The 14,833-nt window shown below is 54.2% G+C and overlaps 2 protein-coding genes across 2 annotated transcripts in view; one reads left to right on the forward strand and one right to left on the reverse strand.

The window, feature by feature from the left end:
• WNT5B (Wnt family member 5B) overlaps positions 1-14,833 on the forward strand; it is a 78,115-nt gene that overhangs the window by 24,845 nt on the left and 38,437 nt on the right. The window lies entirely within an intron of this gene.
• On the reverse strand, positions 10,431-13,781 carry FBXL14 (F-box and leucine rich repeat protein 14). The gene has a single exon (XM_030040831.1). It carries the CDS (start codon positions 13,683-13,685, stop codon positions 12,483-12,485), a length of 1,203 nt encoding a protein of 400 aa, XP_029896691.1. The 5' UTR covers positions 13,686-13,781; the 3' UTR covers positions 10,431-12,482.

Here is a 14,833-nt window from a genome sequence, read left to right on the forward strand (position 1 = left end):
GTTTATCATTGCGGGATATCCTATACTGGTGACGGAATTGACAAGAGCCCATGAAGTTCAAAGGTCTGTAATGCTCATGCTAGGACAGTTTTGGTGTAGTGTCCAACTCAGACAGGAGTGGTTCCAGTTGGCACGGCCTGTCAGTCCCCTCTTTTCACTTGCGTGATAAAGCTACACTAGAAAAAGAAGATTCTTCTACTTTATGTAGCTGCATGTGAAACACTTGCTGGTGGTCTTGCTGAACTGAGCACATCCCTCGTGTCTCCATCAATGGCCCTGGGTAGGGGATGGAAATACGGTCCCTGTTGACTCCTGTGGGGAACACAGCTGTTGGATCAAGGAGTATAAGAGAATACCTGTAGGGAGGATAAAGAAGCGGGGCTGCCAGGTACCTATAAAAGAAAGTAGTGGGAGTGCTGGGACAGAGGGCGAATACTGAGTTACCTATATATCTTAGGAAGCTTTAACAACTTACAAGTGGCAAGTTGTATCTTTATAATATTTTTGTAGTATATATTATAATAATATTGTAAAATATAAAATCTTTATGACATCCCAGTGAGCAAATCACTTTACATTGTTGAGATTCTGGATTCAGGTCTTGCAGGCTGCAAACATTTGGGAGGATCGTAATAGTTTCCAGACATGTTTATCACACATCTAGAAATCCATCCATATAATGCAGCATGATAATTGGGCTCTTCACAAGGCAAACCCTGCCCGGAGGTGGAGTTGAAGCATGGTGTATCCGAGGTGCATCTGCAGGGAGCTGAGCGTGAGGACTAAGGGAAAGGAGTTGTGGACCCGGCCATAAGAGGTTGCCCTGAACAGAAAGGTCTGCAACTCTTTTCTGTTGCCAGTTGTGGAGAGCATTAAAAATACAGCTTAATGTGGAAGAAAAAAATAGAATATTTAAGGTGGATAGGGAGAAAAAAATATTAGAAGTGGTTGGGAAAGGGGGCTGCAGGCTATGCCTTTAGGGACGGTTTTAGGAATGGGTAAGATGAACCCTTGTCAGCAATGATCCAAGTATACTTGATCCTGCCTGTGTGCAGAATTTGGACAGTGATCTCTGGAAGTCCCCAGTGTTTCCGTGATACTGTAAGCCGGGCTTTTCAGGGTTATCTGTGGACAGCGGGCTGTGTGTAAACAGAAGGTCTCGGGACTCCAAGAGCAAGGCTTGCCAACAGCACTCAGGAACAGCAGGCTGGGGGAAAGATCTGCTTCCTTGGAAGTAGTAAAGGATGGCTCTCCTGTGGTGCTATGCTCAGCGTTCAATTTATTAGGGTGAGAAGAAGGAGCTGGAGCTGACTCTTCACCTGGCCTTACATTTCTAGTGCCACTAGTGAATCACACAGGTCACATCCTACATTACTAGTTACTGGTGATTCTGCATCCCTTATCTTTGGATACTGAAGCGCTCGAGCTATCTTGGAGAGCAGACTCATCCGTCTTCTAGAAGTTAGACATGTACAGAGTATCTTAAAGCACATCAGCCTTAATGAGCAATTTTGAGCATTCGTCTTTTTATCTTACTGTCTTGGAACTCTGCAAAAACAGTGTCCATGTAGATGGAGAGAACACAGTAGAGAAGGGCAAAAGAACTAATCCAAGAAAAAAAAAAAAAAACACCAAAACAAATGACATCTAGGCAGTATTCAAAATTGCAAAATCAAAATCCCCAGCTTAGGCACCACCTAGCTCCTGGAGGCATCTAAATTCCATAAATGCCTCATTTGCCTTTCTCTGTGTTTGTTTGTTTGGGTTTTTTAAAGTTATTTTAACACCCCTTGGGTGCTGAGTGTTATACCTACGTGCCTGCCCAAAACTGCTTGAGGCTGATCATGATCCAGAAAGAAAGCACCCTGGCCCCTCAGCCTCCCCAGGTGCTCCAGGAGCACACCTAGCACACATGAACACCATCAGATGGAACACCCAGTGGCAGCTGCCACTTTGTTTTGAAACATCTTATATAGCAGCCGAATGGTTGGAAGGCTTAGGGATCAAAACCTGCTTCTCTGTTTTATCCAACAGCTGCTTTATGCAGCACACTGAGAGGTTTCAGGAGAGGCTGGCACCAAGAGTAAACACTGGTGGTCTATAGCCATTGCTTCCTTCACGTACTCCGTTTCTTGTACCGAGTCCGGAATAATCATCTGCACCGTAGCATGGCTTATATGGGAATAGTGAAGAGTGGCCCTTTCTCCTGGCCCTTGCCTGAGGGCCGATGGTCAGTGCCTTCTCTGGGAGGGGTAGGTTTGAAGTGCCACAAAGGGAGGAAGGAATTAAAGCAGGTCTCCCGCTTCCTTAGGCTACTGTTTAAAAGCAGGGCACGCTGCTGCTTCCTCCAGGTATGGCTCACCCGCTTGTACGCAAGCGGAAGCGCGGCAATTCGGCGGCAGAGGAGAAGCACCTAATTTTGGGTCACGTGTGAGCATAGGCAGTTCCTGGTAGCTCTGAGCAAGGTACAGAGCTCCTCAGGCAGGAGAGCCAGCGGCGTTTCTCCTCTGGCCAGCCCGTGCTAAACATGCTGACAGTAAGCGGCTCCACGCTCACAAGAAGTTGTTTTGGAGCCTCGGTGGTGTCTGACTTTTCTCAGAGGCTGCAAAAGCACCAAGGACCCTAACCCCGGGATCCACCCTTGGAGCAAGGCCCTTAAAAGCTGGGTGTTGCAGCGTGCATGTCTTTGGTGCCAAGTCTTTTTTGGAGCTTGCTGCAAGTAACTTGTGCAAGACCTCCTGCATAATGGCTTTGCAGAGCCAAAGCCCAGCCTGTCCGGTGGGCTACAACCCTGCTGGCTCCTTGGATTTTCAGTTAGGTGAGGCTCACAGGACAGGAATTGGTTGTTTTTTCTCAAGTTTTTCTTTAAAAAGATCTTCTAGTGTTGCTTCTGTGGAAAAGCATTTCTGTTCGTTGCATGGTGCTGGCGTGGGACTCGTTTAACCTGGAGGCTGGGGTCCATCCCGTAGGACAGAGGAGGAGTGCCGCCCAGCCGAGCCCTGGTTTCACTGGATCCAGCTGCGGTGGTTTAGGTTTCTGGCTGAGTCTGTCTGAAAGCGGCACAGAGCAAAACACAAAGAGAGGGAGGGTCGTAAGTACCCCCATTCTCTCCTGATAATCCCTTAAAAAATAATTGCAGGCCTAAACCTCTGGCCTCCAGCAAATTTTCCACTCGATTAGAGGCTTTTGTGAAGCGGGGGAAAGGGACACGCAGACTTGCACATTGTGCCGCTGCCTGAAACTTCCAGCTGGGATTTTTTCCATCAAAAGGGGATTTTAGTAAAACCATTATAAGGGGCTTAGTCACAGAAAAGCAGTTGAGCTGAGACAGGGGTAGATTAGCTTTAACATGCTTGTTTTTGGCACCAGGGACAGGGTGGAAGTTACACCCAGCCGCTCACACGCAGCCTCCCCGTCTGGTTGAGTCCCTGGCAGGTGTGTGCGGGAGATGATGTCCCCGCTTGTCCCCCCGGCGCGCTGTGTCTGAAACCGGCAGAGGTGAGGGCAAGGGAGCGGGCAGCCGAGGCGCGAGCCCTCGCACCATGTGGTCTGGGTCTGGAAACCAAAAGTCGCTGTCACTTGGTTGGTCTTTGGTGTGGTCTGGGTGAGTTTTTGCTAATGGATAGTTGCCTCTCGGGAAGGAAAACCTTGAGGGGCGATAGCATTTGCAGCCTTAAGGACCGTGTACTGCCCGCGCCTTTGATCCGCATGGGTGGTCCCCGAGTCACGGCAGGGACAGTCCTGGTGAAGAGGTAGATAGAGCAGCTGGGCGAGCTGCAATCCGAGCCGTACCTGTTGTTGTGACGGGACGTCGGCCTCCAGGGCTGTCAAGGCGGCACTTTTTGTCAGCTCCACATTTGTTTGGTGAGGCTCGCCGTTGCCTGAAATAAAAGGCACAACGGCTGAAAAGTCTGAACAGATAAGGATGGCTTGTTGGAGCAGTTCCTGCTGCTGGGAGCTCTTCCACAGCCCGCACTCGTGCACCCAGTGCTTCTGGGGCTCTGGGTGGCAGAGCCTAGTGTGGGAAGAGTAGGAAGATGTCCTCTGCACTTAGTGTTTCTCTGTCCCGACCCTCCCTCTCCAGGGCTACCTTAGGCTTGAAAACTTATTTCAGTTGTTGCTGCTCCAAGTGGCAGAAGCCAGCAGGACTGGAGGTGGGAGAGGTGGATGCCAGGTGCTGTTTGGCCACTCACGGATTTGGGATGTAACCTTAGTCAAGTCGCTTCCACCTCTCTTTCCCTATTAGTGATGATACTTCCCTTTCTGACATCTGTGCATGTAATGAGCCATGCAGAAGCTAATTATTAATTCTAGTAAATTATCAGGTATAGCTGCTTCTGAAAAAGACACCATCACTGTATCTGTAGCAGCAGTGTGAGAAGTGGATAAAAAAAAAACTATACAAGTTTAGGTGCTAAAAAGGACATGCGCATACAGCTCCAGATACCTTAATCACTACAGAGGTATCCCACGGAGTAACCATGCCAACAACATAGCAAAGCCCTGCACAACAAAACTGAACTAAAATAATCCAAGCATTAATTTAAGTTCGATCCTGCTCCATTACCATTTTCACGCTTGCATGCTTTAAAAAAAAAAAAAAAAAATAAACAAAATAATTTTCTTAGTGGCAAGCTATAGATGTCAAGAGATGCAGACTTCAGGCAGAAGTACCAGGTCTGGGATGGATGTTTTCCAGAAGGCAGCCGATTCAGGCTGGGGTGTGCGGGTCTTGCACAACGATGGGGTGCGTTGACCACCGGTCCAGCTACGCCAGCTGTGGCTTCCCGTTTTGGTTTTTGCAAACCTTCGGGACCCTTCACCACCATCAAGCACGGATGGTGATGATCACGATGAGCAGCAACGGAGTTCACCATCCCTTTGTAGCTTCGACCTCGGCCATCCCGCACTGATTTGTGCCCGCGCAGCCGCGGTGCGGGGTTGCCGTGATCCGATTCCTCACCCTTCTCGCTCGGTGACACCCCCCCCCCCCCCCCCCGTACCCCCGTTGAGGACGTGGCAGGGGACCCAGCAACCCCGTGAGAATGAATTAATGAATGCGCGGAGTGTGAATTAATCGTGTGAGGTGGGGAGCTTTGGCCCGGGATGGGTCGACTCCACCGCCCCGGGGAACCGGGGGCTCCGCTGGGGCCCGAACGGGCCCCAGCGGAGCCCCCGGTTCCCCGGGGCGGTGGGCGGTGGGTTGACCCGGGAACGGGCGGGCGGCGGCACTCGGCGGGCAATGCTGCCGCCTGGCGGAACGGCGCCGCCACTGCAGGCGGGACCCGGCCCGGGAAAGGCGGCGGTGGAGCGGGGAGGGGAGCCGGCGGGTCCTCGGAGGTGTTGCGAGATGGGGAGGGAGAAATCTGGGATTGCCGGTGGCTATGCGGATTAGGGGGGGGATGAGGATGCTTCACCCAGCCCACGCTGATGGAGAAACCCCGCCGGTATCGTAGGCAGCATTCGCTCTGCTGTCTTACCGCGTTGTCCCCGTCTGGTTTTACTGGGTGTTTGGGCAGACAAGCGGCCCAAGGGATCTCGTTGTCCCCGTCGTCTCTGGCCAACCCATGTAGGGATTGGTGGCGCGCAGGGCGCTTTGGTCAAGCGGCTGGAGATGTGCCGGAGCCGAGAGGCCCGCGTTGCATCCCAGGTGGCTCCGCGAGCCTGGAGGAGCAGAGGAAACCAGCTCGCCTGCGGCACAAGCAGCCTTAGGGGACTTTTCCCCAGCGTGCGGCAGGAGGAGTTTATAGCGCTGAAGCTGGGGTGCTGGACATGCAGCTGTGGCTGTCAAGAAAGGAGATAATGGCAGGGTTTTATTGCTGCTGGGCGCTTGGCGTTTTAGCTCACCGAACAAGGGGAGAGGCTGCTGGCTGCAGAGCTGCAGTCGGCGTGCCTGTGTGGTGCTGTCTGTACACCTCTGGTGTTGACCTGCCAAGCCCCTTAAGTTGCTGTGGGGTTGTAAAGCTGGGACATTTTGGGGGAAGAAAGAGGGGAAGGAGAGGGGGGAAGAGGATGAACCTCAGATACAATTTTTTGGCTTTTTTTTAAAGCTGGGAGGGGAAATTGCTTCATCTTCAAATCACTAAACTGTGCTTGGAGACTCAAGGCTCAAAGGAAAGAAAATAACTGGGAGGAATTGCCCATTTCTTGATCCGAGTTAGTTTCTGTAGCAGAAGAGGAGTTTGGTTTATGTCTCAGTAACCTTCTCATGTGGAAATACTTGCTCAGGGCATGCGTCCAGGCCCTGGTATTAAACTTTTGACACTCTTTCCAAAACACGCCCCAGATTTTAGGGAATCTTTTAGGAAAATCCCATTTCCATTCATCTTTCTGTCGTAAGGACAGATCAGATTTGGATCTTTCGAAATCTCCACGGTGCTATTTCAGGTTGGGCTGCCATTGAGCTAATGCATTGGGTAGATTTAATTAAAGAAGGGGGAGAAGCTCTAGCGTCCCTGCCAAACGTGGCTGGAGTCTTAAGTTCTGGCACAGGAGCCCGACGAACCCTCTCCAGCTCTTTCTTTCGTGCAGCTTGGGGCTGGGGAATTGAGCGGGATGGCCTCGCTGGCTGGCTGCGGCAGGGAGCGTCACGCAGCCCAGCCAGCAGCTCTGGCATGGGGCCTCGCTCATGTCCTGAGGGGTCCTCGCATCCAGCCCGCACCACCCAGCTGAGTTTATCGATTATCTTTTTCCTCCACAGAAGCCACTGCTAAAGAGCTGCTGGCTAAAAGAGTGGGATTTAAGGTAGAGGAGGGAAGGAGATAAAACAAAAAAGGGTCCGCTTTGCTAGAAGCATCGTGCGTACATATGTAGCGAGGCTGCCAGATCTGAGGGACACCTACGCTTGAGCTGTTAATGGCAGCCTGTGCTAACTTCTAGCTTTGGTTCCAAAAACTTTGGGTGTCTTGGCCACCCAGCTCTCGTTTTAACTCTTCCCTGACCTCCAAAGGGCAGGTTCAGCAGTAAGCTCTATACTATCTAGCACGGGGATCACCTCTCGTCCTAGCACAGGGGCCAGGTGGTTTGCGTGACAGCTGCCCCATGACCCCGTTATTTATTATCAGGGAAACAAAGGACCCCAGAGTCACCATGACAAACTGATTCAGTCGAACCTGTAGCGTGGGGCAGGAAGGTATAAAATGTATAAATCTGTCGTTCACGGACCTCCCGTATGCTAGTCCATACAGTAGGACCCAGGTGGAGCCTCCTTTTCCTCCCCATCTCCCAGGGAGAGGAGCCAGCCACTGGCTCTGACCAGGGGAGCAGCTGCTGCAGCAGCCCAGGGACCCCCACACACACGCAGGACTTCGCTGCAGCTCACGAGCAGGCATCCCCCGTCGCTGCCCCTTGGTCCCCGGCTGCCTCCTCTCCTGACCAGTCCCTTCATCCCTCCGTCATGTCGCTCCTGCTCTGCTCCGCTTTCTGCCACCGCCTCTTGAGCATGGCCCCTCTGCTCCCCACAGCCACCGGTCCATAAAGGAGGTCCCTGGTTCATCCTCCGTGCCCTGGCTTGCGCAGCTGAAGGCAAGGGACCCTGCTGCCCCAACTGGCACGGCTGGGCGCGCTGGGAGTGCTTTTGCTCTTTTGCTGGGCGCAGCAGCGAAGGCTGGCACCGAAGCCATTGCTGGGGACCGTGGGCTCGCTGACACAGATGGGAGACTTCCAGCTCGCTTCCAAATGCGGGGGGGGGGTATGTTTTTCTACCCCAGCTGCCAACTGAGTCATCTTCAAAAATACAAGAGCGGCTGGAGAGTGAAAATGAAGTTTCCTTGTTACCCTGAGGAGTCATGTGGTAATTGGTCTATGGTTGTTGGCAATGGATTATTTATTTTAAGAAACCCTTCTCTTTACTGGTAAACGCATGCGTTCCCCCAGCCCTGGCCTCGCTAGACAGGGAGGCCTGCGTCTGTGCCCGAGGTGGTGCTGTCACGCTGCGGCAGGAGAGGAAGGCATGAGGAGCACTTGCTCCATCTACGGGAACAGCCCAGAGCATCTAAACGCTGGGCTTCAGGGAGGCTTTGGTTTCGGCAGCTTCCTTTGGCTTGGGTTGTCCTTAAAGAGCATGCCAGACCACGTGGGCACTACTTTTGGCTTGGTTTTTTTCTAAGTGGGGAGAGGAAGTTTGGGGTTTTTTTCTAAGGAAAAAAAAAAAAAATCCTGTCCTAGTTCTGATTACAGAACTTATGAGCACACACGTTATATTTAGACATAGATGGCCTGCCATTATCCATGTGAACATGGGGCTTAATAAGGAGATGCCATTTTCACTCAAATCCAGCAGAAACAAACCTACCTTGAGAGATGTATCATTCCCCATTCCTGGCTGGAACTGCTGCCTACCCCAGGAACATTTACGTTTTCAGCGGTAATGGGAGCCTGATCTGGAATTCCCGTTGTATATAACGTTCATACATACATCCTCTTTTTTGGTCAAGAAGTTACTGTAAACTTTTTTCTTAACGCAGGAAAGACAGACCCCACACCTCCCTCCACGTAGAGGAAGATGGATATAGTGTCAGGCTCAATTAGATCCAATTGTGGTGGCTTTCCCTAAAGCGAACAATGCAGCTTTTGTGATGGTCTCCCAGCAGAAAGCTTGGAAGTCTTGGAAAGGAGGAGGAAAAAACAACACACACCCCAAAGTCCAAACCTTGAGATAGTCCGGGTCCTTAGGGTGTGGAGGAGATAGTGTTTCTTTTTAAGAGGGCCAGAGTTGGGTGCTATTTTCCCCTTTGAAATGCAGCACCGACATAAAAGGGGTGAGGTGGTTAGAGCTGGCAACAAAGAAGTATGCCCGGTCCAGCCTCAACCAAAAATACCTGTGGAGGCGGAGGCTACGCAGCCGGGGCCGCCGGCCCGGACGCGGAGGGGACCTCCTTTGGTGGGGCGTCCGACCCACCTGGAGCAGCCCCCCAGCGAGGGCTGCTGGAGCGGGCTAGCGCGGGGGAACAAAGTGGCCTGCTCAGTGCTGGAAGTGCTTAAAATGCAAATGTACAGGAACTTCAGACCATCCCCCTCCCTCCTCCTCCTCGGCGCGGAGGAAAGCAGCTTAAATACAGCCAGGCCTGGAGAGGAATGTTAAAAAGAGGGGAAGAATCGCCCTCCTCCTTTCCATAGGGACCCGGGCCCGGCCAGATTGAGTATGCATGACTGAGCAAGCAAGCAAGGACAGCTCCTCTTTTAACTTTCCTGAACAATGGCTCCGGCTTCTTCCACCATTTCGCATTCCCCCTCCTTCGAGGCAGGAAGGGGGCAGCGGGGCTCACTCGCCCCGCCGCCGGGCTGGGGGGAGACGGGCTTTGTCGCTGCCCTGTAAACACCGCTTAAGCTCCATCTCCAACAACAATAAAAAACCCACCTCGCGGAAGGCTAAAAAGGGACCCCGTCGGGTTAGAAGTCATACGTTGAGGAGAAAGATTATGGTATAGGACAAAGGACACCTTAGATTATTCAAACTTTTTTTTTTTTTTACATGTTCCCACTTTACTTCCTCTTTAATCTTTGCCTGGGCAGTGGAAACCAACCAAGACATTTTGGATTTTCCAGGCCCTTGTGCGCTGGCAAGGGCACGTTTTTTGGTGGCTGTCGCTGCTGGGCAATGTTTTTATTTGATGCGTCTTCCACCCAGGGTGGGCCTCAACTTAAATCACAAAAAACCTCTTCCATCTACCTGGAGTGTTAAAAAATTAGGAAACACAGCCCTTCTGTCCCCCCTCCCAAATACCTTCCTGTACTGCTGAATACTCGATTCACTTGCGAGCGAGCTTCAGCACTTTCGGTTTGTCTGACCTCAAACTGAGCTGACACCTCACGCCGATGGGCAGCTGAACTTCATTTCTCCCCATGGATGCCGCAAGCGCCCTTGCAGACAAGGCTGGCTCTGCCAAACCCCTTCCTTACAAACTCTTCATGATGATGTTACTCAACATCCTGCACAGGAGGCACCAGGCTCTCTTCCTTCCTTCTCCTCCGTCACCCACTGGAACAAGAGCGAGCAGCCCCAAACCCCCGGCATGAGCCATACAGCGTACTTACCAAACCCAACAGATAGATAAATAGATACATGCCTTTAAAAAGCACAGACAACACAGATACGGCTTTTTTTTTTTTTTTTTTCAAAAACATACTTCATATTTCCTCTTTTATTATATAAATATGTTTAACCTTTTTACTGTAAGAATATAAAATGTTTTAAGAGGATCTTTGTTATTTTTTTTATACAAATTCACAAACAGTACAATTAATCCATAGGGGTCTCTGGGTTTGCGTTAACTCCGTGGTCTGGCCTGTTACTGTGGAGGATTTGAGATTTTGAACAGATAAGCAAAAAAAAGCCAAGATATTTTTCTTTTAAAAAAAAAAACCAAAATAAAAACAAAACCAAAACTTACTCTTCCTCTTTAAAATAATAATAATAATAAAAAAAAATCTAAAGACCCAGCTCCATTTTATTGACAGAACAGAGATAAGACAGATGAACTTCAGTCTCCTCCCCGTCACATTGCAGCCTTGGGGCCTGCAGGCCAGCTCTGCTCCTTTCCACCTATGAACAGGAAGCCTGGCATAGTGACCTTTTGTAGGTGATTTGGGAGGGGAGGGGAAAGCATTTGCATATATCTATATATATAAATTTTTTTAAAACGAACTTGCATTTTACACATTTCTGTTAACAGTAGCCCAATCCTCAGCGTGGATTCTCACATGTTACATGTTTGTGCTAGAAGAGTAAAAATGCAGAAGCACAGTTTGGGTCCCCAGTCCCCAGTGAAGAGGGAGGGAGAGGCACAACCAGAATGTGAAGGTGGGACACAGTAGGGTAAGCTTAAAAACAAAAATTAAAAAAAAAAAAGGGGGGGGGGGGTAAGGGGGGGAAGGGAGAGAAAACAAACCCAAGGGGCATTATTCCAGTCTAGGCACAAAAATGTTTCAGTCTCAAAATCTCTTTCCTGTAAGAATTCCAGGGCTTTTGAGGAGAAGAAAAAAAAAAAAAAAGTAACAAATTAAAACGAGGTAGCCAGACATCATATATATATTTATATATATAGAATATATTCAGCAGAAAAAAAATGTACTTAAAAAATCCACAAGAACAGCAACTTCAAATGTCTTTAAAAATAAAACCATGTAAGAAAATGAATACTGTAAAGAAGAGAATGAGTGAGGAAAACTGATCGGTTACAGGATGTAAGCAAGGGATAGATGGGAGAGTAAGAGGCTGTTTTTGTAGCAGTAATTTTTTTTATGCATTTCAAAATAAAAACAGGTCACAGTATCTCAAATGAAGCAGAAATGAAGCTGGAGATTCTTCCTCAAGTCCCCTGGGTAGAGGGGAGCTAGCCACCCCTTCTACCCACTCACCCCTGACCCAAAGAGGAATGGATATGTAGCTGGATATGTCTATCCCTGTTGCCAAGAAGAAGGAGGGGAGAAAAAGAGAGAAAGATGAAAGGGAAGACGAGTCTCGGTAACTCTCAGTGTCCCCCAGTGCACGGGAAGGCTTAAGAGACTGGGGTCCGTGTCCTGTCCCCACAGAGAGAGGAGAAGGAGGAAATGGTATCTTCATCTCCAGTAGAGAGATGGGGAGAAAGAATGGAGTGCCTAGGCTTTTCTATCAACCGTAGTGCAGGATGACACGGAAACGTACTGACAAAAGGAGAGGCTGTAGCTGTCCCTAGTCTCAGTGCAGTGGAGAACTGGAATAGCAGGAGGTTGTACCCACCCACAGCAGAGAATAACATGGAACTGGAGATTGAAAACAGATTTAAAAAAAAAAAAAGAAAAAAAGAAAAAAAAAATCAATGTACCTAGGGAGCAGTATTTCTGTCACAATTCCCAGTTGACAGGGGAGGGGCAAGCGCAGAGGTGGAATGGTTATTTTACCAAAAGCTGTGTCTGTGCCCAGTGCAGGATGACTGGGTAGCTGGGTACATAAGTGTAGCTAGGAAGCCTTTTCTGCTGTTATTGTTTGTTCCCATCTCCATTCCCACTCTCCTTTATATAAACCAAAAATAATCTATTCTGAACACATGGCAGAACAAGGGTCTGTCTTTATCCATCCTTAGTGCATGAGGGGATGGAATCAGGGAGTGGGGATAAAGAGGGGTGTCTCTAGCCCCAGTGCATAAGTGTGGGCTTCTACCTCTTCCGCAGGGAAGGATGCTGTGGGGGAAGGGGGAGCTCTGTCTCGCCAGCGTGCAGCTGGAGGCACGACCTGGAAAAAAGATAGGTGCTTTCTCTCTCCTCCTGCCCCCCCTTCCTCCTCCTCCTCCTCCTCCTCCAGAGCAAAGGTAGGTAGGCAGCACAGAAGGATTGAAGGATATACTCTTTTTCTCTGTGTTCCTCCCTCCGGTGCCAGGGTGTGTGGGTAGCGTGGCTCTGTGCGTGCCCCTCTCCCTCTCTCTCTTTCTCTCCTCCATTGCAGCAGTCAGTCAGTCAGTGAGTCCCTCCAGAGGAGATGGAGGTCTCGGGGCACCCCCCTCCTCTCACCTGACCTTCTCGCTCTCAGTCATTTCCCAAAGTCCCAGGTTGAGCACCTTGAGGCAGGGCAGCTGGGTGATGCGCTCCAAGCCCCGCTTGGTAATGCGGGTGCAGCCGTAGAGGTCGATGCCCGTGAGCTGGCTGAGGTGTTCGGCGATGAGCTCCAGGCCCTTGTCGGTGATGCGGACGCACTGGCCGATGTTGAGGGTGCGGAGCCCGTGCATCTGTCGCACCATGCGGTTGATGCCCTCGTCGCTAATGTGGCAGGAGCAGAGGGAGAGGGAGCGCAGCCCGTCCAGGCCCTGCGCGATGTAGGCTAGGCTCTGGTCCCCGACCTTGTCGCAGAAGGAGACGTCGAGGCCGGACAGCCGCAGGCTGCCCATGGCCAGATGCATGATGCCCGTGTCGCTGATGTTGTCGCAGGAGCGCAAGTTGAGGCTGCGCAGGCTGCTCATGTGCGACAGGTGCAGCAGCCCCGCGTCCGAGATGCCCCCGCAGAAGCTGAGGTTGAGCTGGCGGAGGCGGCCCAGCCCGCGGGCCAGGTGCTTGAGCGAGAGGTCGCTGAGCTTCTGGCAGTCCTGCAGCGTGAGCTGCTCCAGGCCCAGGCAGCCCTCGGCCGCGCTGCGCGTCATGCCGGCCAGGTGCCCGATGCCCACGTCGGAGAGGTGCCGGCAGGAGCGCAGGTTGAGGCTCTTGAGGCGCTGCAGGCCCCAGGCGATGAGGAGGAGGCCGGTGTTGGTGATGTTGCTGCAGCCCCCCAGCTCGAGCACCTCCAGGCCCTTGAGGTACTGGGCGATGCGGCCCAGGCTGCTGTCCGTGATCTGCTTGCAGAGGCTCAGGTTGAGCGAGCGCAGGGAGCTGATCTCCGCCACGAAGGCGTGGCCCAGCCCGTTGTCGGTGAGGTTGTAGCAGCCGCTGAGGTTGAGGCTCTCGATGTCCGCCATGCCCTGGATCACGTAGCTCAGGCTGCGCCGCAGCGACAGGATCTGCACCCGCCGGATGCCCCGCGCCGCCAGGCTGGGGAAGAGCGAGGGGTTGGCGCGGCGCAGGTGCAGCTTGGCCTCCACGCCCCGCCAGACCGAGCGGTGGTAGGCGGCGTCCCGCCAGGCCGTGCACACCTGCGCCGCGCGGCCCTTGTCCCGCACCTCCAGGTACCCGAAGATCATGGCCAGCAGCTCGGGGAACAGGCACGAGATGTGCGTTTCCATCGCACGCCCGCGCCCGGCCGCCCCCGCCGGCGCCGCGCTCCTCCTCGCCGCCGGGCCCGGCCCGCTTCCGCTCGGGGCCCGCCCGCCTTCCGCTCCGCTCCGCGCCGTGCCGCGCCGCGCTCCTCCTCGCCGCCGCCGCCCCTCACATCGCCGGCCCGGGCGGCGCGGCCCGGCCCGCGGGAGACGCTGCTGCGCGACCGCCGGCCCGGCCCGGCCCCGCGCCCTGCGGCCGCCGCCGCCGCCTCTACCGCCGCGCCGGGCGGGCCGCGCCGCTGCTGCCGCCGCGCTGCTGCGGCCGCGCCGCCCCGTGCCGCATCGTGCCGCCTCCCGGCGGGCGGGCGGGTGCGCCCCGGCGGCGGCGGCGGCCCCCGCGCTCCGTCCCTGGTGCCGGCCGCCGAGCCCCGCCGCCTCCCTTTGTCTCCGCGCCGCCGCCGCTCACAGCCCGCGGCCCCGGGCCGCCCGCATCCCGCGGCGGCGAGAAGGCAGCGAGGGCAGAGGGTCGCGCCGGCCCGGCCCGGCCCGGCCCGCCCCGCCGCCGGTACCGACTCCGCCGCTCCGGGCCCGGCCGCCGCCGGCCGCCTGCTCCGCTCCGCCGCGCGCCGCTCGCTGCTGGGCCCCGGCGCCGCGCTCCGGCCGGGCGGGAGGGGGAGGAGGCGCGGCGAGGCGAGGCGGGGGGGGGGGGGGGGGAGGAGGGAGGGAGGAGGCGGCGCTGGGCCGGGCCTGGCGGCGGCGGCGGCGCCGCTCGCCTTCCCCCCCCCCCCCGCCCCCCCCCCCGCGCCCCTTGCGCAATGGTACGATCCGGAACACTCCGAGCCGTCGCCCTGGAAACAGCGCGGCCCATTCGCTGCGCCCCGCCGTTAACCGTTGCTGCGCCCCCGCCGCCCGCCCCCGCCGCCCCTCCGCCGGCGGCGCCACCGAGGCCCCCCCCCCCCCCCCCCCCCCGAGCGCCGCCGGCGGACCTCGTCCCCCTTCCCGCCCTGTCAGTGTGGAGGAGCCGTGGCTGGGCGCTGCGTTGTCACCCTCGGGTGGCTTGTCCCCGCCTGGGCGGCGGTGGCGGAGCGCTCCGTGAGGGGAGGGTCGAGCCGCAGATGGCAGCCCCGCTTCGGCTCGGGCCCGCACCGCAGCCCGGCCAGCCCCCTCGCTGCGGG

The sequence above is a fragment of the Aquila chrysaetos genome, chromosome 17, assembly GCF_900496995.4.
Source record: "Aquila chrysaetos chrysaetos chromosome 17, bAquChr1.4, whole genome shotgun sequence".
Taxonomy (NCBI): domain Eukaryota; kingdom Metazoa; phylum Chordata; class Aves; order Accipitriformes; family Accipitridae; genus Aquila; species Aquila chrysaetos.